This window comes from Chlorocebus sabaeus, chromosome 14 (genome assembly GCF_047675955.1).
Source record: "Chlorocebus sabaeus isolate Y175 chromosome 14, mChlSab1.0.hap1, whole genome shotgun sequence".
NCBI lineage: Eukaryota > Metazoa > Chordata > Mammalia > Primates > Cercopithecidae > Chlorocebus > Chlorocebus sabaeus.
This window is the reverse complement of record NC_132917.1, coordinates 91996299-92021138: the sequence shown is the minus strand read 5'-3', so window position 1 is coordinate 92021138 and position 24840 is coordinate 91996299. Positions and strand designations below refer to the sequence as shown.

The window sequence follows — 24840 nt, the reverse complement described above, 5'->3', positions numbered from 1 at the left end:
GGAGTCCTGCTGGCAGGCCAGGGAAGTACAAGGTCAGAGCTTGTGATGTGGGGATTATGGAAAACTTTGAATTTGAAGAGGTATCTGGGAGGCATTCACCAAAGAACCTAGGCCTGGGGCACTGGCTCAAATCTCATCAAGTGGAGGTTTGATGGGGACCAAGGGAATGGATCCTGGGGCCCAACATAGCATTGTGTAACCCCAGAACTGTGACCAGAGGTAGGAATACGCCAACTGGGAAACCATCCTAGATGTCTACTTGTCCCAGAATGCTGCCTCAAGACTGTCAACCCCTGGGATCTCTACACTGAAAAAGGGGTTTTGTTCTCTAATTGGCTGAATGTGAGTCGTATTAATGGGACTAGCAGGAGCCAGCAGTGGTTCATGTCATGGACATAATGGTGCAGTCCATGCAGGTTAGTTGTTGCAAGGGTGCCCTGAGCTCAGGGCCTTCAATGGTGGGGCCTTGAGGAGCTGGACCCAGTGCCTCAGGGAAGAGACAGAGTCATAGCCAGACTGACTTAGCCTGGCCTGGGACCAGGAGAACCCCAAGAGGAAGGTATTCCTGCAAGGTCTCCAGGTCTGGGGCCCTGTGCTTCCTCAGGTAAAGCACAGCCACGCTCTGACCTTATTTCACCTCAGGCGGCAGGTGTGTCCCTGTGAGGACTCCAGCATTGTTTTCTCCAATGCAAGGCACGTGGGATTGTCTCCCTCACCTGTCCTGTGGTCCTCCTATACCTCCTTGTCCCTTCCTCACCTCCCAGCTCTGGCTCTAGCCTCCACTCCTAGATCTGGAGCCAAGAAAGCTGAAAGGATGGGCTGAGAACAGGAAGCTAGGTGGGCTCTAGTAATGGCAGCAGCTGGGGTAGTTCAGGAGGTGGTCCTCAGCGTCTCCCTTCCCCCACCTAGCAGCCTGGATGACTAGGAGACTGGGTGGTGACCTATGATCCAGTGTGAACAGGCCCAGGTGACCCCCAGCAGACTCAGAACCTCCGAGTCTGGCACTAAGACTCTCAGATGTCACTCAGTCCAATCTTTACCTGACTCTTCTGCTTCCCCCACAACGTCACAATCAAGTGTGGGGTATTCTAGTTATGTAAACATTCATTATCCAAGTGACACAGTGAGGAAGTTGAACTGGTAAGCAGGAATTATCATAATATGAAAATGTTCCCTGATAAACAGACGCATAACATTAGGCTTCACCTAAGCACCCTCTCCACCTAACACAGATGGGTCAGGGTCTTTGCTGGTGACTTCTCACTGCCTCTTGAAGCTCATAAACACTCCACAATGCAGGAGAAGCACAACAGAAGCTAACAGAAAAGTGTAATTACAAATCTTGTCAAAAAACATATGATTTCATGAGGTCTATGAAACTGATGCTGAAAGACCTCACAAATCACAGGGAAAGCCACTGACAAATGAGGAGCCAAAACAGACTGTCCAGTGAACAACGGAAGAGGCAGAAGTAAAAATGAAGAACCAATTGTCACATCTAAAGAGAATTACTTGAATAATCAACTGACAAAGCCCTAAAATATGCTTTTAAAAATGACCTAGTCAATTAGCATTCTTACTAAAATAATACTTAGATGAGGGAGCATTTTGAAAAAAAAGTGTATGCAAATATAAATTATCATAAAATTATACACTTTATTTATTTATTTATTTATTTATTTATTTATTTATTTATTTCTGCAACCTCTGCAGCGACTGAACCTCTGTTCAAGCGACTCTCCTGCCTCAGCTTCCTGGGTAGCTGGGATTACAGGCGTGTGCCACCATGCCTGGCTAATTTGTGTACTTTTAGTAGAGAGGTGGTTTCACCATGTTGGACAGGCTGGTCTTGAACTCTTGATCAGACTGGTCTTGAACTCTCAAATCCACTTGCCTCAGCCTCTGAAAGCGCTGGGATTACAGGCTTGAGCTGCCGTGCCCGACCCCACTTTATTATTTTATTTTATTTTTTTAAGTTGAATTTTCTTTTCTTTCTTTTTTATAACTTTTATTTCCATAGGTTATTGGGGAACAGTTAGTGTTTGGTTACACGAGTAAGTTCTTTAATGGTGATTTGTGAGGTTTGGATGCACCCATCACCAGAGCAGTGTACACTGCACCCTATTTGTAGTCTTTTATCCCTCACCCGCTTCCGGCTGTTTCCCCGAGTCCCCAAAGTCCATTGTGTCATTCTTACGCTTTTGCATCCTCATAGCTTAGCTCCCACTTATAAGTGAGAACATATGATGTTTGGGTTTCCATTCCTGAGTTACTTCACTTAGAATAATAGTCTCCAATCTCATCCAGGTTTCTGTGAATGCCATTCATTCATTCCTTTTTATGACTGAGTAGTATACAATAATATATATATGTATATATTCAATATATGTATGTATATTCAATCATATATGATTCAATTATATATAATTGTAGATATGTAATTGTGGGTGTGTGTGTATATATACACACACACACACACACACCACAGTTTCTTTATCCACTTGTTGATTGATGGGCATTTTGGTTGGTTGCACGATTTTGCTATTGTGAATTGTGCTGCTATAAACATGTGTGTGCAAGTATCTTTTTCTTATAATGACTTATTTTCCTCTGGGTAGATACCCAGTAGTGGGATTGCTGGATCAAATGGTAATTCTACTTTTGGTTCTTGAAGGAATCTCCACACTGTTTTCCATAGTGGTTGTAGGAGTTTATATTCCCACCATCAGTGTAGAAGCGTTTCCTATTGACCTCATCCATGCCAACATCTATTTTTTGATTTTTTGATTATGGACATTCTAGCAGGAGTAAGGTGGTATTGCATTGTGGTTTTGATTTGCATTTCCCTGATCATTAGTGATGTTGAGCATTTTTTCATATATTTATTGGCCATTTGTATATCTTTTTGAGAATTGTCTATTCATGTCCTTAGCCCATTTCTTGATGGGACTGTTTGTTTTTTTCTTGTTGATTTGTTTGAGTTCATTGTAGATTCTGGATATTAGTCCTTTGTCAGATGTATAGATTGTGAAGATTTTTTCCCACTCTACGGGTTTTCTGTTTACTCTACTGACTGTTCCTTTTATCGTGCAAAAACTCTTCAGTTTAATTAGGTCCTGGCAATTTATCTTTGTTTTTATTGCATTTGCTTTTGGTTCTTGATCATGAAATCCTTACCTAAGCCAATGTCTAGAAGGGTTTTTCCAACGTTATCTTCTAGAATTTTTTTTTTTTTTTTTTTTTTTTTTTTTTTTTTTTTTTTTGAGACGGAGTCTTGCTCTGTCGCCCAGGCTGGAGTGCAGTGGCCAGATCTCGGCTCACTGCAAGCTCCGCCTCCCGGGTTCACGCCATTCTCCTGCCTCAGCCTCCCGAGTAGCTGGGACTACAGGCACCCGCCACCTCGCCCGGCTAGTTTTTTGTAATTTTTAGTAGAGACGGGGTTTCACCGTGTTAGCCAGGATGGTCTCGATCTCCTGATCTCGTGATCCACCCGTCTCCGCCTCCCAAAGTGCTGGGATTACAGGCTTGAGCCACCGCGCCCGGCCATCTTCTAGAATTTTTATAGTTCCAGGTCTTAGATGTAAGTCATTAATACATCTTGAGTTGATTTTTGTATAAGGTGAGAGATGAGGATCCAGTGTCATTCTCCTTCTTGTGGCCAGTTAATTACCCAACACCATTTGTTGAAAAAGTGTGTCCTTCTTGTGACTAGCCAATTATCCCAACACCATTTTTTGAAAAGTGTGTCCTTTCCCCACTTTATGTTTTTGTTTACTTTGTTGAAGATCAGTTGGCTGTAAATTGTACACTTTAAATGGGTGAATTGGATGGTATGTGAATTATATTTCAAAATAGCTGTTTTTATCATTATTATTTTTTGAGACAGGATCTCACTCTGTTGCCCAGCCTGGAGTGTGAGGTACAATCATGAATCACTGAATCCTCAGCCTCCCAGGCTCAAGTGATCTTTCCATTTCAGCCTCCCAAGTAAGTGGGACCACAGGTGTGTACCACTACACCCAGCTAATTTTTACTTATTTTTATTTTTGGTGGAGATGTGGCCTCGCCATGCTGCCCAGGTAGACCACAAGGCTGGTCTCCAACTCTTGAGCTCAAGCAATCCTCCCACCTCAGCCTCCCAAAGTGCTGGGATTATAGGGATGAGCCACTGCACCCAGCCTGTTACTGTTTTTAACGGGCTTTATGATCTTACTGTGAAAATCAAGCATGAATACAAGATGTCTTATCCAGCCAGAAAACTTGTGCTGGGAAAATTAAATTTTAGGCATTGTGTTTAATATAAGATTTAAATAAACTTATTTGTACAATGTCTAGTATCATTTACCAAGATAAAGCTCCAATTAAACCTTTTCATTATTTGTTATGAAAGTATGTTCTCATTTTAGTTAGATTTACTTACTTCTATTTTGGGTTGGGTGAACTTTAATTTTTGGCATGAAGAACCCTCCCTTTTCAGAGGCTGGAACATCTCTGGCTACCAAGCCTATGAACCTCTCCACAGGGCAGCCTAGTTTCCAGATGCATATAAATGATGATTCTTTGGTTTCTGGCAGTGATTGACATTCTGTCACCATCACCCAAGGACCCCGTAATGGGAGTGGGGTTAACCCTCCCATTAACCCTGACCCAGCCGTGTTAGGTAGCGAGGGTGCTTAAGTGAATTCTAATGTTATACGTCTGTTTATCAGGGATTGTTTTCTTTTTCTTTTTTTTCCTTTGAGATGGCATCTTGCTCTGTCGCCCAGGCCGGAGTGCAGTGGTGCAGTACCGGCTCACTGGAATTTCTGTCTCCTGGGTTCAAGCGATTCTCCTGCCTCAGCCTCCCGAGTAGCTGGGACTACAGGCATGCACCACCGTGCCTAATTTTTGTATTTTTAGTAGAGACGGGGTTTTGACATGATGACCAGGCTGGCTTCGAACTCCTGGCCTCAAGTGATCCACCTACCTTGACCTCCCGAAGTTGTAAGATTACAGGCATCAGTACTGTGCCCAGCCCCATGGAATGTTTTCATATTATGATGTATTCTGCTTACTGGTTCAACTTCTTAACTGTATCACTGGATAGTGAATGTTTACATAACTAGAATACCCCACACCTGATTGTGACGTTGTGGGGGAAGCAGAAGAGTCAGGTAAAGATTGGACTGAGTGACATCTGAGAGTCTTAGTGCCAGACTCAGAGGTTCTGAGTCTGCTGGGGGTCACCTGGGCCTGTTCACACTGGATCATAGGTCACCACCCAGTCTCCTAGTCATCCAGGCTGCTAGGTGGGGGAAGGGAGACGCTGAGGACCACCTCCTGAACTACCCCAGCTGCTGCCATTACTAGAGCCCACCTAGCTTCCTGTTCTCAGCCCATCCTTTCAGCTTTCTTGGCTCCAGATCTAGGAGTGGAGGCTAGAGCCAGAGCTGGGAGGTGAGGAAGGGACAAGGAGGTATAGGAGGACCACAGGACAGGTGAGGGAGACAATCCCACTTGCCTTGCGTTGGAGAAAACAACGCTGGGGTCCTCACAGGGACACACCTGCCGCCTGAGGTGAGATAAGGTCGGAACATGGCTGTGCTTTACCTGAGTAAGCACAGGGCCCCAGACCTGGAGACCTTGCAGGAATACCTTCCTCTTGGGGTTCTCCTGGTCCCAGGCCAGGCTAAGTCAGTCTGGCTGCATCTCTGTCTCTTCCCTGAGTGAGGGCCTGGGTCCAGCTCCTCCAGGCCCCACCATTCAAGGCCCTGAGCTCGGGGAACTCTTTCCACAAGTGTCCTGCAAGAACACTTGACCCAGAGCTCCTGCATGTCTATCTCAAGTGAGAATCTGAGGACACCGATGAACTCTTCTAGGCTTCCTGGGAGCCCTATGCCCCAAGCACGGTCCCCAGAGGAAGGCCAGAGACCACCAGCTGGAGACAAGCTAGCTAATGGCATCAGGAACAACAAGGTAGCCTGGAACTTGGCCTCACGCCTCTATCGCCTGGAGGGCTTCCGGAAGTCGGAAGTGGCTGCCTACCTGCAGAAGAAGTAAGGGGCTTTGAGCCTGGGGAAGGCTGGAGGCTGAGGCAGCCAGGGAAGAGCTGCTGAAGGGCTCCCTCCACTGGCCACCTCCCCTTCCCGTCCCTGCCCTGTTCCGTCCCCATCTCCCTTCCTAACTTTTCCCCCATACCTTCACTGTGTCTGCTGCTTCCTCTCAGTCATGGTCACACTGTGTCACCTCTTCTCCACACCCTTGGTCCTTGGGCCTCGCTGTCTTGCCAACCAGAGTCCATAGGTCTCTCCCGGTGTCGCCCAGTGTACACTGAATAGGGTAGCAGGGCATACCAGACCCTGGCTGCCCCCTTGTCCTGTCAGGACCCAAGGCCCAGTGTGCCTGCGCCCTTCCCTTGCTCACCCCCACCGCATCGGGCCCCATAATGTGTGCGGGTCCTGGGGGCCCCAGTACATCTGCGGCCCCAGCCCAGGCCCCTGGTGCAGACTCCATGCCCCTTTTCCCTCTGCAGCAATGACTTTAGCAGGGCTGTGGCTGAGGAGTACTTGTCCTTCTTCCAGTTTGGAGGCCAGAGCCTGGACCGAGCCCTCCGGTAATGTCTTTGGGTCCTCTCTGGGGAGGCTGTGGAGGATGGCATGGGGCAGTGGCACCAGCCTGAGGCCGGGATCTGATTGGCCCTAAGCTCCTGGGCTCTCTCCTTGACCCTGGCCCTTCTTTATAGGAGCTTCCTCCAGGCCTTGGTGCTCAGTGGGGAGACTCAGGAACGGGAGCGAATCCTCTACCAGTTCTCCAGACGCTTCCACCACTGCAATCTGGGGGTCTTTCCCTCAGTAGGTAGGGAGGGGCTGACCCTGACAGCAGAGCAGGGACACTTTGGGGTGCCCTTGTCTGCTTGGGAGTTTAGTAGGTGACAGTGAACTGGGGGGAGTGTGTTGGGGGCTGTGGAGAATGGAAGCATTCCAGGGGTTCTGAGGTTACCCCACCCAGTGTGGGCAAAGGAAACAGGAACTCTGGTTCCAGTGAGCTTTCTTTCCACTCACCTATCTCTGGGGCAGATTCTGTACACACCTTGACATGTGCAATCATGCTCCTTAACACGGACCTGCACGGACAGGTAAGACAGTGGAGAGAGTCCCTGTGGGAACTGAGGCTGGGGCTGTGGCAAGGGGTTCGGGGAGGAGAAGACCAGAGGCCTGAGACCGGGCAGGGAACACCCCTGAGGGATGTGGGTCTGGGGAGCTGGAAAGGGTTCCATGGTGGCTGGCTGGGGGGTTATTCTATTGGGATGGAATGTGTGCTCAAGTCGTCCCACTTCTCCATGGATACAGAACATTGGGAAGAGCATGAGCTGCCAGGAATTCATAACCAACCTGAACGGGCTGAGGGATGGCGGGAACTTCCCCAAGGAGCTGCTGAAGGTATGTGCCATGGATCTTCTTACGGGCTCAGGACCCGGGGATCCCTACTTAGGACCTGCAGCCTTGGTTCTTTGTTCCAAGGGAGATACTGAGCTTGAGACTGGCTTTGCCAAAATATACTTAAGAGAACAGGGCTTATTTATTGCAGGCTAGTAAAAGTGTGGTCCCTGGCTGGCAGCATCAGAAGCATCTTGGAATTTGTTAGCCATGCAAATCTGCTGGCTCCCTGTACTGGACTTACTGAATCAGACTCTCTGAGACTGGGACCCCTAAAATATTTTCATAAGTTTTCAAGTCATTCTTACCCCTTCAAAGTCTGAGAAGGGCAAAGATACACACGGTGAAAGTCTGGAGCTCAGACTTGGGAGCCTGGTGTTCCTGGGTTTGAATTCTAGTCTTGGGCAATTTGCTCCCTCTTGGCCAACTCAAGTTCCTCCTGAGGGTATTAACCACTTTACAATGCCATTATCAAGATGAAATAAAATCTGTCAAGTGCTCAGCACGGTGCTTGGCACACAGCATGTGTGTCATAAGCAATTAAAATCATTTGCTGTTTCATCACAGTCACGCGTCACTTACCGATGAAGGTATATTCTGAGAAATGCATCGTTGGGCAATTTCACTATTGTGTGAACATTATAGAGTGAACTTACACAAACCTAGATGTACAGCCCACTGCACACCAGGGCTATGTGGGATAGCCTATTGCTCCTGGGCTACAAACCTGTATGGCATGCTGCTGTACTTAATACTGCAGGCAATTCTAACACAGTATTGTACTCGTGTATCTAAACATAGAAAAGGTACAATAAAAACATGATAGAAAAGTTTAAAAATGATACACCTGTATAGGACAGCTCCATCATAATCTTACGGGACTACTATCATGTATGCAGTTCATCCTTGACCGAACCATCGTGATGCTGTTATATGGTACATGGCTGTACTTCATGAACATGTACTGAACACCTACTATGTGCCAGACATCTTGCTAGGCGCTGCAAGGGCTATAAAAGCAAGTGAGATAACATCTACATTAATACGTCAAACTTTTAGCACATCATTCATTCATTTACTGCACGTTTATTGTGGGGATTGGTCAGCCAGTTTCTTCTCCATCAGATCCCTCCCAGCAGGATGCCAGGAAGGCAATTCGTTTCTCCTCCATGAGAACTAGTTAAGGCCTCACTAAGCATGGGCAGGACAGGGACTTGTCTGCCTTGGTCATCATCTTTTTTTTTTTTTTTTTTTTTTTTTTTTGAGATGGAATCTCGTCCCGTCGCCCAGGCTGGAGTGCAGTGGTGTGATCTTGGCTCACTGCAACCTCCGCCTCCCAGGTTCAAGCAATTCTCTTGCTGAGGCTGAGGCCTCCTGAGTGGCTGGGATTACAGGTGCGCGCCACCACTCCCAGCTAACTTTTTGTATTTTTAGTAGAGATGGGGTTTCATCATGTTGGCCAGGCTGGTCTCGAACTTCTGACTTCAGGTGATCCACCTGCCTCGGCCTCCCAAAGTGCAGGGATTACAGGCGTAAGCCACCGGCCCCGGCAGGTCATCTTTATGTCTCTAGCACCCAGCATAGTGCTTGTCACTGGGAAATGCTCCAGAAATACTTTGTTGCACGGATGGTTGAATGGATGGATGGATGGATGGATGGATGGATGGATGGATGGATAGATGGATGGATGCTTGCCTACTCAAGGAGGAAGGGCAGCTATATTGTGGGTGGAGGAGGCAGGCTGTACACATGCCCCTATCCTACCTCTGCCAGACAAAGAGGCTTTAGGCTCCACAGTCCTGAGTTTTCCCTGCCCACCTGTGTGCTTCTGTTCCAGGCCCTCTACTGGTCTATCCGCAGCGAGAAGCTCGAGTGGGCCGTGTGAGTGAGACCCCCTTTCCCCTGTCCTCCTCACTCCCCTCCCCTGTCTTTGGGCTGCCCTCCCTCTGTCACCCACCCGAGATTTAGAGAAACTCAGATAGTGCTCCTCTCTGAGTGGGACGAAGCCAGAGGCAGGGCTCGGGAGAGAGCATAGAGGAGCCCAAGTAATGCTGGAAGGCCAGTGGTAGTGGAACGTGGGGTACGGCAGAGTTCTCAGGAATTGATGGGTCTGCTCTGAAGGAGGAGTCCTTTTGGGGGGGTCCTGGGGTGTGGCTCCCCAGGAAAAGAGAGGTTGCTGAGGCTTTGGGAGGCAATGGATACCTCCCAGTGGTCTTTGCATAGTCAGCACTTCCAGCCTGATTCTCTGTTGTTCAGGGATGAAGAAGATGTAGCCAAACCTGAGAAGGCCCGGCCGTCCCTGCCAGCTGGCAAGATGAGCAACCCCCTCCTTCAGCTGGCTCAGGATCCTACGGTGCCCACCTACAAGCAGGGCATCCTGGCTCGGAAGATGCATCAAGATGCAGATGGCAAGAAGAGTGAGTGTCTGCTGCCCACAAACAGGGTGGTGTGCTGGGAGCGGCCCTGCTCAGGTACCTGTGCGGATGCATGCACAGGTGTGCAGAGAGATGGCCCGTGTTGAGGACAGGGAGCCAGACCATGTTCCTTCCTCAGTGTGGACTGAACAGTGACCACGGGCTGGATGCTGTGTGAGGCGCTAGAGGGTAGGTAGGAGAACCCAGACAAAACAGGCCTAGTTATTCCTGGACCCCAGAGTCCCTGTGGTAAGAGAGGGATTAGACAAGTGTGTCAATGTCTGGGACAAAAAGGTAGCAAGAGTTGAGTGTCTAGGGGCTGAATCAAGTGAGGAGACAAAGGTTTTTGGTTTTGCTTTGGAAGCGGGATGTGGGGACAGGGAGAGGTAAGGCTTCTGGTAAGTGATGGTATCTGCACTGAACTTTGGAGAAGAAGAGGGTCTGGAATTTGGAAGCTGGGCAGAGGGCATCCCACACAGAGAAAACAGCGAGCCAAGTTTGCTCAGAACATGGGGTGGGTGCAAGGGAGGTACACTTGTGGCAAAATTGCCAGGGCCTGCGTTTGGGCCTCATTCCGCAGGCAGCTGAAGGCTTTTGGTTAGGGTACCAACGTGACCAGAGTGGTGATCTCAGCAGACTAATGTGCAAGCACAGATTGAACAGGGTGGGGCGACCAGGATGCGAATTAGCATTTGCTGTGAAGCCGCCGGGGCCCTAGGGCTCACCACACAAGACCAGGGTGGAGAGGTAGGGGGAAAAGAGGGCAGGTGGTGCTCAGAGTGGGGTACACAGGGAAGGACACCCCAAAGCTGGGCCCTGTGCCCTTGAGCCCCTCTGGATGGGTATGCAAGGTCAAGATCATCCTGCAGGGACTAGAAAGCTGTCTGGGTGAGTTGTGTTTGCGTCTGGGTGTTTGCCACTACTTGGGGTAGTGGGTGTGTGTTCGGAGTTGGAGAGAGGATGATCTGTATGAATATCCATATTTGGGTGTGAGTGGTTCTATGGTTTCGTTTACAGGAGGGATTGCCTGTGTGTGGAGAGACGATATGTTTGTTTATGATTGTATATGTTTTCTTGTGTTGGCATGTTCTGCATTTGTGGGCATCCTGGTGAGAGACTGGAGGTGGTGTGAGGGGCCGGGGGCATATGCACACTTGTGTGTGTCTGAGTGTGTCTGGATGCTGGTGCCCCCACCTACATTTGTGTTCTGTTCCTGGAACAGCGCCATGGGGCAAGCGTGGCTGGAAGATGTTCCACACCTTACTGCGAGGGATGGTTCTCTACTTCCTGAAGGTAGGAAGGGAGCCAACAGCCCTGTCAGAATGGGAGACTGAGAGAGGCCCAGAACTGTCTGGAGGGTGGGCAGCTGATGATAACCTCTTGTCTGAGCCCCTGTGACTGGTAGCAGGGAGAAGACCACTGCCTGGAGGGGGAGAGCTTGGTGGGGCAGATGGTGGACGAGCCCATTGGGGTGCACCACTCGCTGGCCACCCCCGCCACCCATTACACCAAGAAGCCGCATGTCTTCCAGCTGCGCACGGCCGACTGGCGCCTCTACCTCTTCCAGGCACCGTAAGTCCCTGGCGTGGGAGACCGTGGCAAGGCCTTGCCTTGCCCTAGTTCTCTCTCCACTGACCCTGCTGACACCTGAGGCCTGTGGACCCCGGGGGCCCTGGTGGGAATGGCCATACTGATCAGAAATTCTTAGAATGTGGCAGCAGGAAGAGGAGCTGAGGACCAGGGATGATGCCCAGGCATTGCCTGCTTCCTCACCATCCTTGGCCAACTTTGCCAGTACAATATGCCATTTCCTTGTTGGTGGGATCAAGCCTCCCAGTTCAGAACACAGGATTCTGGGAAGCTGCTAACGATTGACCAAGTTTGGCATTTGTTATAAAATCTGTCGCCTTCTCAGCCTGTCCTCTTTATCTTTTATTTTTGAGACAGAGTCTCGCTCTGTCGCCCAGGCTGGAGTGCAGTGACTCGATCTCGGCTCACTGCAACCTCTGCCTCCTGGGTTCAAGCGATTCTCATGCCTCAGCCTCTCCAGTAGCTGGGATTACAGGCGTGCGCCACCGTGCCTGGTTAATTTGTGTATTTTTAGTAGAGACGGGGTTTCACCATGTTGGCCAGGCTGGTCTCGAACTCCTGACCTCAGGTGATCCGCCTGCCAAGGCGTAGCCACAGCGCCCGGCCTCCAGATTTTCCTCTTTATTGATAAGAAATGCCACGGTCAGAGGTCGAGTGCCCTGCTAGTGGCAGGGCTCTAACTATGGGAGGCTGAGTCCTGAGCAGCTGGCCAGCTGTGCAACCAACCACAGGAGGGTGCGGGAGGAGGGTGGCAGGACCAACTGTGTGTCCCTGGGGACCAACGACCTTCTTTGCCCCAGCACTGCCAAGGAGATGAGCTCCTGGATCGCGCGCATCAACTTGGCTGCGGCCACACACTCCGCGCCGCCCTTCCCCGCCGCCGTGGGCTCCCAGCGCAGATTCGTGCGGCCCATCTTGCCGGTGGGCCCCGCCCAGAGCTCCCTGGTATGGCCTCCGGGAAGGGGTGGGGTATGTTGAATTGGGAATGTGCACCTGGAGCCCCAGGACTAGCTCGGGGAGGCTGGAGGTCGGCTGCGCACCTGGCCTGGGAACTGAGGTGACCAGGAGGGCAGCACACCCGGGCCCGGAAAGCGGCGGAGGGGACGCCCGGGACAGCGTCCCTCACCGCCTGCCGCTCGCAGGAGGAGCAGCATCGATCCCATGAGAACTGCCTGGACGCTGCCTCGGACGACCTGCTGGATCTGCAGAGGAACTTACCGGAGCGGCGGGGCCGCAGCCGCGAGCTAGAGGAGTACCGCCTGCGGAAGGAGTACCTGGAGTACGAGGTGAGGGGCCGAGCCCACCTCCCCGCCGCTGCGCAGGACCCTCTCCGCCCTCTCGTGGCTGCCTTGGTCCCTGCAGCCGTCACTGCCCCGATCGCGCCGGGGCAGTGAGAGGCGCTTGTGTGAAGGCGGGGCCCGTGTGTGATCTCTGCAAAGGGGCAGGGACTCCCACAGGGACACCCGCGTGCACGGGGGTGCGCAAAGAGTGTGTGTCCCCATGCACTTAGGCCTTTCACCTCTTGTCCTGGGGGCACATAGCAGCTGCTTGTCTGGAAACACCCATAGCAGACGTTATTTTATAGTTTTCTTTCTCCTAAGAGTATATTTGACTTTTCCCAAGTTGAAGGAATTAACTATATTTCAGCTGAATTGTTCCATCTAATACCTGCCAAATATTAATAGGTAGTATTTATGGAGCTTGTCTTCCTTGCATGGATTATCTCATTCAATTATCTTAACAACTCTGGGTAGGTACTATTATCCTCATTTTACAGATGAGGAAACTGAGGCACAGAGAAATTAAACTACTTGTCCAAACCTGGTAAATTTACATGCTGCTTCAAATGCCCCATTGATGGTCTTAACTAAGAAATGACCATTTTTTTTTGTTTATGTTTTGTTTTGTTTTGAGATAAAGTCTCACTCTGTCGCCCAAGCTGGAGTGCAGTGGCTCAATCTCAGCTCCCTGTAACCTCCGCCTCCCAGGTTCAAGCGATTCTCCTGCCTCAGCCTCCCAAGTAGCTGGGATTACAGGTGTGAGCCACCACCCCTGGCCAATTTTTGTATTTTAAGTAGAGACAGGGTTTCACCATGTTGGCAAAGCTGGACTTGAACTCCCGGCCTTGAGTGGTCTGCCTGCCTCAGCCTCCCAAAGTGCTGGGATTACAGGTGTGATCCACTGCCCCTGGCCAGTAATGACTTTTGTTGGCTCTAAGCCCATGTTGAAATGTTTTATCCCCTAGTCTCCCCCAACCCTCACCCATCCACCCACACTCCCCAATTCTGCTTTGGTGTCACGTCACTTCATCCGGGATCCTAACACTGGGTGCCTGCTTCAGGGGTCCTGAGTGCCTGCTTAGGTTGAGGGCCCACTGGGGAGGAAGCGTAGGTTAATGCAATGTGAAAATAGAGGGAATCAGAGGCCACCCAGAGGCAGAGACCAGGAAGTGGGAATCAACATTGCCTCCTGCCTGTCCCCACGGCACCCTCATGCAGCCTTCTGCCTCTTTCAAGGCCCCAGCCTATCCCTTGGCTTGGTGGTTGTATCCATGGCTGTGAACTCCCCACTTTTCAGAGGCTTCAGGGTGTGGCTGTGAGGACCCAACCTCTTCCTCCCACTGACCAGCTAGGACCTTTAGCAAGCCACCAGCCCTCCCTTCCACAATGATTTGTGCCCCTCCCAGGGCTGGCATGAGGATCCAATGGGATGGAGGGTGAGGAAGCACTTTGTAAACTGGAAACCATATCCCAAGGATGCTAGCTGCGGGGGCCTTAGTAGTACAGCGTTAAGCAGATGAGGGTAGTTAGCATCATGCTCCACAGATGCCAATTGTTAAAATGCTATTCAGACCCAATTAGGGCTGTACAGATGTGAGCTGTTTGTGTGTAGGGCTGCAAAGCTCTCAGGCATAGTGGGTGACACATCTTTTAGTGCCTCAAAGATGGAACGTGGCATAGAGATGTTAGTTACAGCACTCCAAGGGGTTGGTTATGATGAGAACAGGGCTGGGCTGATATGTGTCGTTCTAATACTATCCAGAGGTGTGCTCTGCAGTCTGCTTGCCCAAGCATTATACTGACACTCACTGTTGGTCCAGCCCTCTTTCTGCAGAGGTCTGTATCACCTTAGCTTCAAGTACCTGTGAGCTGTTCCTCACCATTCCAGCCTCCTCCCGGCCTGGAGCCAGGATGGTGCTAAGGTGGTGGGGACTGTGTGTTGCAGAAAACCCGCTACGAGACCTACGTGCAACTGCTGGTGGCCCGCCTGCACTGCCCCTCCAATGCTCTGGACCTGTGGGAGGAGCAGCTGGGGAGGGAAGCTGGCGGCACTCAGGAGCCCAAGCTCAGCCTGAAGAAGTCCCACTCAAGCCCGTCCCTGCACCAGGATGAGGCTCCCACCACAGCCAAGGTGAAGCGCAACATCTCAGAGCGCAGAACCTACCGGAAGATCATCCCCAAGCGGAACCGCAATCAGCTGTGAAGCCAGCACCACCTCAGAGCCACTGGCCCCTGCTCCAGGGTACACTTGAGATGGACCTCCCTGGAGGAGACTGATTTCAATGAGTCCACCATGACGGATGAGGCACCTCCTTTCCCCGCTGAAGGACAAACCTCATTTCCCTGTGGCCCTCATTCTCATGCTCACCGAAGCTTTCCTAATACTGCTGTGCTGCCCCCCAACCCCATGGCAGTCCCTCCAGAGCCCCAGTCCCTGGCCATGCCCAAGGGAAGAGGGAGGTTGAGGACTTGACTTTCCTCCCGGAGCTCATCCCACGTCACCCTGCAGGCCTCAGAATCCAGACTGGCCTCATTTCCTAGACCTGCTGGGAACTCAGCACTTGTTTGAGAACCAGTGCCTATGTGGTGTGGCCTTGGCTTCTCGGGGAGAGCTTGGGGCAGCAGGGGCCCCTGGGCAACCCAGCCAGGGGAGCCGCAGCCCTGAGAATGGTCTTGCTCTGGGAATTAGCTGACCTTCCTGGGGAGGCCCCAGGAGAGTGAATCAGGGACTCTTGAGAGATTCCCAACCAGCCTCCTGTGACCCAGGGAGCAGAGTCGCTAAGGTCCTGCCCACTGAAGGGACAGCCTTCTGGGCAGGGACCTTGGGGGGCTTCAAGGGCCCCGCATGGCTGTGGGGCCCCGTGCCTTTGTCTCCTTTCCCCCTACAGTCGTCCTTTCCCCTGAAGCAGATGAAACAGTCTCACACACCCAACTGCCCATCAGCAGAGCAGGGCTGATGGCGTGAGTGAGGGCTGGGAGGGGTGGGGCCTCCAGAGCTTTGCAGCGAACCCTGGAACCCTGGGAACAAGAAGCCTTTGTTCCAACAGAGCAGGGAAGGAGGTTCTCTAGGTTCAGACCACTGGAGAGGATAGAGCAGTAAAAGGTGGCGACAGTTTCCCTTAGGGGTCTGCCTGGCAGGAGCCACGGCTCAGGAGAGTTGTGAGGGATGGCATGGAGGCTGGAGACCAGGTGAGGCCCAGGCCAGGCTTGGGAGACTCTTCTGTGCTCCTTCCTACACTTGCCTTAAAGCTTCCTTCCTGTGGGGTGCCTGGACCCCCTCCCCATCTCTGGCAGCTCAGAGGGTCTCTGCTACTCTCCCCTGGGAAATCCCCTCGTCCTGCCCTCTGGCTGCCTCCCAGCTGGACTTGTTCTCTGAGGGAGGTTCCGGAGACTCATGGACTTGGGGCTCTGCCTGTAGGAAGGAGGCTGGGCCGGAGGGAGCAGCCACCATTGTCTCTGTTCAGCCAAGTGTGCAAGTAGGCTGCCCGCCAAGAGGGGGCCTCTGCTACCCACTGCTGCCTGCCGGCTGACGCACTGCCTCCCCAGCCTTCCTGCTGGGCCACCCTCCTCCCTTCCCATGCTTGTAATCAGCTCTGGGGCCTGGACCTCCACAAAGGAAGGCTGGCCCTTGGAGGCCATGTTTGGGTCTCCGGCCAGGTCCTGGGGCTAGGCCATGCACCCAATGGGTGCACAATAAATACAGGTCAACAAGGACGGAGGTGTGTCAGTGTGTGAAGAAGGGAGGTCAGGCAGCTAGGACCACCTGCAGTGTGGCAGGCTTCACCCTCTTTGCTTCAAGTGTGTATGTGTGTCTGGGCGTGTGTGTAGTGTCTGTGTCTGTGTGTTCATGCACATGCAGGAGTCACACGGTCGTAGGCTGTCAAAGCTGGAGGAGACCTCAGAATCATTCATCCACCTACTTGCTCATTTATTCGTTCATTCATTTGGCAAATAATATGGGACGCTTTCTATGTGCCAGTACTAGGGGATTCACAAATGAATTAAACATGTCCCTGACTTCATGAGTTGACAGTCTTGCCCCCTGGTTTCCTGCTCTCAGTTTACAGATGCAATTTTATCCTGCTGGGGAAGTGTCCTGAAAAGACACATTCCCAGCGCACACCCAGGGATGCTGATTCAGTCAGCCTGGGTCAGGGGGATAGATAAATATGTTGGGTAACTCTGATGTGTAAGTAGCAGTTAGCTGCAGTACAGTCCAATTGCCTCATTTGATTGAGGTGGAATCCCAGCATCAGGTGGACATGACTTTTGGCCCAAGACTAATGCTTACGAACTAAGTGGAGTAGGTTATTAGAACTCACTGAACATGCATCCATTTTTCTTTTTTCTTTTCTTTTCTTTTCTTTCTTTCTTTTTTTTTTTTTTTGAAACGGAGTTTCACTCTTGTCACCTAGGCTGGAGTGCAATGGTGTGATCTTGGCTGACTGCAGCCTCCACCGAATCAAGCATTTCTCCTGCCTCAGACTCCCAAGTAGCTAGGATCATAGGCGAGTGCCACCATGCCCGGCTATTTTTTGTATTTTTAGTAGAGATGAGGTTTTGCCATGTTGGCCAGGCTGGTCTCGAACTCCTGACCTCAGGTAGTCCGCCTGCCTCGGCCCCGCAAAGTGCTGGGATTACAGGCGTGAGCCACCACACCCGGCCTATGCATCCTTATTTCTAAAACTGTGAGAAAAGGTGGAAGTTTGAATGCATGGGTGTGTGACACTTTGATGCTCCTTTGCTCACGTAGAACCGGCACCTCTCTTTCACCTGAGTACGTGGAATCTTCAGAGCCAGATGATGGTGGCTGCCTGGTCTCCCACAGTCAATGCTGCCCAGGCACCTCTGCCTGGAGGGTCTGGGTTGTGGGCTGCAGTTATGACATGTGACCACTTGGAGGCGGGCTTGCATCTTTCTAGCTTCTGGCTGCTCAGGTGTCCTGCTGTGGAGCTGTGCTGTGCTCCCTGAAGGGCAGAAAGTTACTCTGTGTGCCCCTATGCCATCACAGAACCAGGACCTTCAACTTCATCACACCCACAGTGGCCCAGGCCAGGACTCCCACCATCTAGGGAAGCCTCTCCCAGGGAAAAGATTGGGGATCCGACATCTTCCTGCAGATGTAAAGAAAGACATCTCAGAAGTCTACGGGGACAGCCCACAGCTCCCCACAGGATTGCTCCAGGTAGCCCTGGAAGGTGAAAGCTGGGCAGGCCCCAGTCCCCATCCTAGGTATGGAGTAGATCAAACCGCCGTAGGCCTATGTCTGACCTTCTTGTCCCCACCCCATGCTCCTCTGGCACCTGTGTCCTTCTCTTTGCAGGAGAAGGGACAGACAGAGGTTCTCGGTGATGAGCTCAGGCTCTGGAAGGGCAGTTGAAGTTTGGCTTTAGTTCTTCCTTTCCCATATAGGGTAGTTCAGCTTCCGGGGGCCTGGGCCTGCTGTGACCCAGGTTGACACCCCTGATATAACTGCTTCCTGGGCTCTCATGATCTCAGCTGAGCCTGGCTTTCTGCTAATGATATTTGTTTGTTGCTTGCCAGGCACCAGGGTAGATAAAAAGATCACTAAGATCTGGACCTTTTTCCTTAGAAGGCTCTGAGTCTTCTGGAGATGGAGACATATGGAATGTGTCGGGGTTGGAAGGAGCGGGACTGGAGGGTGGGGATGACGGGGGCAGAGGGAAACAGGGCTGTCAGGGTGGCCTGAGGCCAGATCATACAAGGCCTCCAATGCAGCCAAGGAGAGTGGCTTTTTGTGAATGTACAGTGCAATTTTTATTTTTTATTTTTTGAGACAGAGTCTCGCTCTGTCATCCAGGCTGGAGTGCAAAGATGCAATCTCAGCTCACTGCAAACTCCACTTCCTGGGTTCAAGAGATTCTCCTTCCCCAGCCTCCCGAGTAGCTGGTATTACAGGCATGTGCCACCATGCCCGGCTAATTTTGTATTTTTTAGTAGAGACAGAGTTTCGCCATGTTGGTCAGGCTGATCTTGACCTCAAGTGATCCAGCCACCTCGGCCTCCCAAAGCATTGGGATTACAGGTGTGAGCCACCATGCCTGGCCAGTGCAGTGCAATTTTTAAAGAGAAGAGTGCCAAGCTCAGGGCTTGGGGGACAGCCTAGGGATTTCATTTTAAGAAGATGAGCTTTTATCTGGCCGGGCGCCTTGGCTCACGCCTATAATCCCAGTGCTTTGGAAGGCTGAAGCGGGCAGATCACCTGCAGTCAGGAGTTTGAGACCAGCCTGGCCAACATGGTGGAATCCAGTCTCTACTAAAAATACAAAAAATAGCCGAGCATGGTGGCACATGCCTATAATCCCAGCTACTCAGGAGGCTGAATTAGGAGAATGGCTTGAACCCAGGAGGCAGAGGTTGCAGTGAGCTGAGGTTGCGCCATTGCACTCCAGCCTGGGCGACAGAGCAAGACTCTGTCTCAAAAAAAAAAAAAAAGAAAAAAGAAAAAAAGATGAAACGCCTTGAATAAGTAAAGCCAATGGGTAGGGTCAGCATATAGACTACAAATGCCCTGTATTATTTGTGTAACTTATATGTAAATCTGAAATTATTTCAAAATAAATACAAAAAGAGAAAAAGGCAATATCCCAGAACCTTGTGAAAACCTGGCCATAGCAGGTCCTTTTTCCTCCTGCTGAGCTGAGCAGGCATGCTCCATGCTCACAGGTCCTCAGGGTTTCCTGAATGGCTGCTGTCCTCCCCACTGGCCCCTCTGCCAACACCTCTGCCCCCCAGCTTTTCTGATGCCCATGCCCCCTCACCAGTTAATCGTGGCTTGCACCTTTACCTGTTCCCTTCATCTTCCCTTCTCCAGAGGAAGAGGTGCTCTCCACAAGCCTGTGACCAACCGGTCCCCTCAGCCGGCACACTGGCCCCTCTTCTCCTGCTTGCCACAGACCTGTCTCCTTCATGGGCCCACTGGGGCTCTTTGGGCCTATTCTCTACCCCCTTCATTATCATGCCTTGCAAACATCATCGTGAGCAAAAATCAAAGCTGGTGTTGGACTCTCTTGCTTTCCGTAGCTGAGCCTGGCTTCCCTGCTTTCTGTGATGAAGTCACGGGATGTCTGCGCTTTGCCAGCTGTTCCCAGCCCTTATCAGGTTCCCATTCATACCTGGCTCTAATTCACACCTTACAAATCGGCGTCTACCCCACCTTTGCCTGAAATGCCAGGGCCATTGATGGCTTCAGTCATCAACTCCAATGCCTTCTCAGCCTTCTTCCCCCATCACCTCTCAGCGACCTTTGGCCTTGGTAGCCATGTGATCATCTACCAGACCCTGCACCAAGGCTCAGCCTGATCTTGCCCCAGTGGCCAGGCCCTTGAGTGGGACTGCCGGGAATTGAGTCCAGCTTTTCCAGCCATCCGACTGTGGCCAGTTAGCCTCTTATGTTCTGTTTGTTTCTCTATAAAATGGGGATAATAACACTACTTATGTCGTAAGGTCCTCATGAAGATTAAGTGAAATTATGCACGTAAACATCTCAGAACAATGCCTGGCACAGAAGGAACACCTGTGAGGTTAGCTATTAATTCATAGCCTCACCAGACTTACCCCACGTCCGCTCCCCTCCTCCTCTGGGCTCTGGCTTAGGCTCTGCCCTCATGCATGCCATCCTGCTCAGATACTGGGTCTCTGCGCTTGGCTCTGCCTTGGCCTGTGAGTCACAAATCTTAGCTCAAACGAGCTTTAGCAGAAAAGGACTTTGATTGGCTCCAATAGCTGAATAATCTGTGTCCAGGTCAGGTGAAGCTTCATCTAGGGCTCCACTCTGATCCAAGGCCCCTTCTTTCTCTTGTTCTTTTAGGGGCTCCATCTCCCAGGCCTATGAGCAGGAGCAACCCTCATGCTTCCAAGATGGCCCCAGGAGCTCCCAAGATCCCTTTTCTTGGTGCAAATCTAGCAGGAAGTGATTCTCTGCTTCCTGGAAGTTTCAAACTCAAATCCAGGAATAGTCTCCTGTAGCAGCCTGCCTTGGGCCATGTGCCCATATCTGAGCCAGTCACTAGGGCAAGGGGTTTAAGGAGATCAGAGTCCATTTCTGGAGAGGATGAGAGTGAAGTCAGCACCACCCAAAACATAGGGACCAGTTGCTGCGAAATTCTGAATACTAGAAGGACAGGCTAGGAGGAATGGATGATGGGGAGAAAACCAACTAATATGCAGATGCCCTTTCCTCCAGGAGGCCTTCCCTAAGTCTTCCTCCTTCAGTTTCTATCACAGGAAACTCTGTAACTCTCCTCTCCTCTCTCCTCCTCATTCCTTTTCTTTTCTTTCTTTTTTCTTTTCTTTTCTTTTCTTTTTTTTTTTTTTTGAGACGGAGTCTCGCTCTGTCGCCCAGTCTGCAGTGCAGTGGCACAATCTCGGCTCACTGCAAGCTCTGCCACCCGGGTTCACGCCATTCTCCTGCCTCAGCCTCCCGAGTAGCTAGGACTACAAGTGCCTGCCACCTCGCCCGGGTAGTTTTTTGTATTTTTAGTAGAGACAGAGTTTCACTGTGTTAGCCAGGATGGTCTCCATCTCCTGACCTCGTGATCCTCCTGCCTTGGCCTCCCAAAGTTTTGGGATTACAGGTGCGAGCCACCGCGCCTCGGCCCTCTTCATTTCTTTTTGCCTCTCTGCTTCCAGAGCAACATAAACTCCCTGTGGGCAGGAAATGGAATTATTGATTTCCACTATTTCCCCAGGGCCCAATATCTAGAGTTGAAAGAATGCATATCTCAAAACTATCTCCTGGTTCTTTTTCTACTTTCTTGTGTATTCTTTTTTTATTTTTTAAGTTTTTTGAGATGGAGTCTCGCTCTGTCACCCAGGCTGGAGTACAGCGGCATGATCTCAGCTCACTGCAACCTCTGCCTCTTGGGTTCAAGCAATTCTTCTGCCTCAGCCTCCTGAGTAGCTGGGATTACAGGCATGTGCCACCACGCCCAGCTAATCTTTGTATTTTTAGTAGAGATGGGGTTTCACCATGTTGGTCAGGCTGGTCTCAAACTCCTGACCTCGTGATCCACCAGCCTTGGCCTCCCAAAGTGCTGGTGCATATTCTTTTTTTGTCTTTCCTGCTACTCCCTCTTGCTCTTCCCACCCCTAAACTATGTAGCCTCAAAGATCTTACCTGGCTGACTGATCAGCTTTCAAGATAGTTTCTGGAAGATGCCTCTAAATCTAAGCCTTCAACTCTCATCTCTGTTCTGAATTTCAGACCTGGAATTCTAATTCCAGGTCCACATGGCTCCTCAGTACATCTTCCTGGAAATTACAAATGACCATACGGTACAGTTGTTACTTACCACCCGTAAGACCACACTTGGCGTCATCTCCTGAAAACGACTCCTCTCCTGACTCCCCTGTTTCTGTGAGTGATTCTGCAGTGGCTTGAGGTCATCCATTTCTCTGAAAGAACTCACACCAGGGTACATACCGAGATTTGACCCGGACGGTTGGACCTGTGCCTCACGATCAGGGTAGAAGCCTCTGGTGGTCTCATTTCTTTGTCCTCCTCTGTGGTGTGACACAGGTGCAGGAGGAGGTACACAGACACAGAAGAGATGCTTTCCCTGTGCAGGGTTGCTGACAGTCTTGCCCGCAACTCCTGGCCTCCTCCCCCTACATGTACACATTCACTGCTCTGACCCTGAGTTGGACCCAGCTAGGAATTGTGACTTCAGTTACTAGTATTTCCTCTGAGCCTCTAGTCATGGCCAAGGGCTAATCTGTATATGAAAACCCACTTGAAAGAAATCCCAGTGCTGAAGAAAGAATTGAAACATACAGAGTGTTTCCTTGCTCAAGGGAGTGTTGACTTCAGCACTTTCACTGAGCAGAGGCTGCAGGTGACTACCTTGGCTCTCCCTGCAGGAGAGAGCCCAGGGAGACTGAGCCTGAATTTGCTGCCATGTTTTGAGGACATTATCCATGCTAGTCTCTTTCATCTGGGCCGAGGTGGGTAATTTTCCTTAGAGTCAAGTAATAGAAAAAGTGTTGCTTCTTCCGAGAGCTAGTACATTGCCCTCTTGTGAATGAGAGCTCTGTACGTGACCACAACACTCTTTCATTTGACCACTAAGAGACTGAAGGCCAATTCCGGATCAACTTTACAGCTGCCTAGGGTCTGCTGTACCACCCATGGCATACTTTCTGTGGTCTGATGCTTTATTTTTTATTGTATTTTACTAATTTATGGCATGCATATCATATGAGCTGTCTCAAATCCTCCCCAGAATAAGGTGAGGAATATATTAATATTTAAAATAAAATAAACAAAATGTCAGTGTGTGTGTGTCTTAGGCTGGAAATTCCTTAAGGGCAGGGACCATGTCTGTTTATATAGCACCTGGCACAGTGTCAAATTGAGGCTTAACACATGAATTTTGATGAAGAGCAGAAAGAAGCTGCAGAGACTAGGCCTCATGCTCCCACTGATAGTGGAGCATCATCCAGACCGTGTTTGCCAAGGTCCCCTTCCTCATGCCTGACGAATCCTTACCCCACTCCTGACCATACAGCTTCGCTCCCCACAGTCTACCTGGTCCTCACCTAAGCTCATGCTCTCTCACCAGCCCAGAGGTTCACCCCAATCACCCAGCCCACCCTTTCACCCACAGTCTCCGCCACCCTGCAGGCCCATCCCGGGCTGGGCAGCCGCGCGTGGTGCTAGGAAATGCCACTGGCATTTGAGGCGTTTGAGGTGCTGTCCCCACACGTGCCTTGGCCCTGTGGGGGCCTCCAGCCAGGCAGGGACCCGGGAGAGGGAGGGAGAGGATAAGCCGCTTCGAAACTCCAGATGCAGCAGTTAAAAAGAGGACAGAGGCAATGATCCTTCAAATTGCCACATCTGTATAATCTGCCTTTTATTTTCTGCTTCATGAAGTTTTATTTCCTATTATTTATTCACCTCCCCGCCCTCCCCTCCCCCGCCTCCACTCCTCCTTAGCAGGCGACATGCTCAGATGGGTCCTGAGCCCTGGCCTGGGTCTGGGTCCACCCCCATCCCCTCCCTGGGGCTGGCTGCTGGGAGGAGGCACCTGCTCCCCGCTTCTCTGACTCCCTGTCTTCTACTTTCCCTTCCTTCCTTGGGACATTTGGGTACTGCATCCCCCCATCATTGTGTTTCAGCCTCTGAAGTCCCCTCCCTCCATCCTTCAAGTAGAGCTCTGAGAAAATGTGCATGGATCATGGGATCATGGAGGTGAGGACTGTTCCTACAGCCTGTATCACTGTCACCTCCCCCAGCCGTCCTAGAACTCACAGCCAGGTGATGTCCCTGGCCCTCTCCTTTCCTCTGCTTGCCATTTCCCACTCTCCCCACCCTGGAACCTTCCCTCCCTTTTCTAGTTCTCCAACCTGTGGTTGGGGAGCTGGGCTGGTCCACCCTGGGTGCAGGGGGCTATGAAGATGGGAAGGAGGGGACCAGCCAGATGTGCAGGGAGGTGCAGCCTATAGTGTGTTTTCAGACCCTGAGCACCCACTGCCCCCTTCCCCACCCAGGTGTAAGAACAAAGAAGCAACTCAGAGAGAGACGCAGGCCTTCTGGTCCTAGGCTTGCGGTCCGGTTAGATAGGTCTGGAGCAAGTCTGGAAGACGGTGGTTGGAATGGGGTGAGAGGGTGTTTGGGAAAGGATGCTCATGATGTTTTATTTCTTCCTCGCCTAGCACCACCTCACTCCTCCCAGACACAGAAGCGTAGGAGGCCAGGGGAGCAGCCTTTTTCCAGGAAGACAGGTCGGACTTCAGGCTTGAGGGTTAGAGTTTGCAGTTGCTGTTCTAGTGGCTGCTTCTTGGAGAAGACAGTGATTCCAGATAGAGGCCTGGGATGACCATGAGGGACTTTGCAAATATCATCTGAAACCCAACAGTATTTTGTGTTTTATATGCAACCGTCTTCTGATCTTCACTTTCCTACTTTACTCTATAGTTCTGTACAAGTCTCGTTTCTTAAGCTATTGTGTTTTTTTGGTTTGTTTTTGTTTTTGTTTCCCCTTGGGAGCTGGGAGGAGTCCTTTTGGGTTCATCTTGTTTTCTCCTGGTGTCTACCAAAGGGAAACGTTCATAGCAGGTAGTTCATGAAAGACTTCTGAATGAATGAATGAATGAATGAATGAATGAATCAGCTAATGT

General features: G+C 51.0%; 1 protein-coding gene across 4 annotated transcripts in view; it reads left to right on the top strand.

The window, feature by feature from the left end:
- PSD4 (pleckstrin and Sec7 domain containing 4) overlaps nucleotides 1–16724 on the top strand; it is a 46097-nt gene extending 29373 nt beyond the window's left edge. For 3 of the 4 annotated variants that reach the window (XM_037994311.2, XM_037994312.2, XM_008008431.3), the window contains exons 6-17: nucleotides 5859–6035; nucleotides 6512–6592; nucleotides 6722–6834; nucleotides 7056–7114; nucleotides 7329–7418; nucleotides 9253–9296; nucleotides 9672–9832; nucleotides 11052–11122; nucleotides 11235–11401; nucleotides 12220–12364; nucleotides 12562–12705; nucleotides 14645–16724. In XM_037994311.2, coding sequence (XP_037850239.2) covers nucleotides 5859–6035; nucleotides 6512–6592; nucleotides 6722–6834; nucleotides 7056–7114; nucleotides 7329–7418; nucleotides 9253–9296; nucleotides 9672–9832; nucleotides 11052–11122; nucleotides 11235–11401; nucleotides 12220–12364; nucleotides 12562–12705; nucleotides 14645–14902 — 1510 coding nt within the window. In that variant the 3' untranslated portion in view covers nucleotides 14903–16724. The remainder of the gene's footprint in view (nucleotides 1–5858; nucleotides 6036–6511; nucleotides 6593–6721; nucleotides 6835–7055; nucleotides 7115–7328; nucleotides 7419–9252; nucleotides 9297–9671; nucleotides 9833–11051; nucleotides 11123–11234; nucleotides 11402–12219; nucleotides 12365–12561; nucleotides 12706–14644) is intronic. The other variant, XM_008008432.3, reaches the window with a different exon arrangement.
- Nucleotides 16725–24840: the final 8116 nt, after the last annotated feature.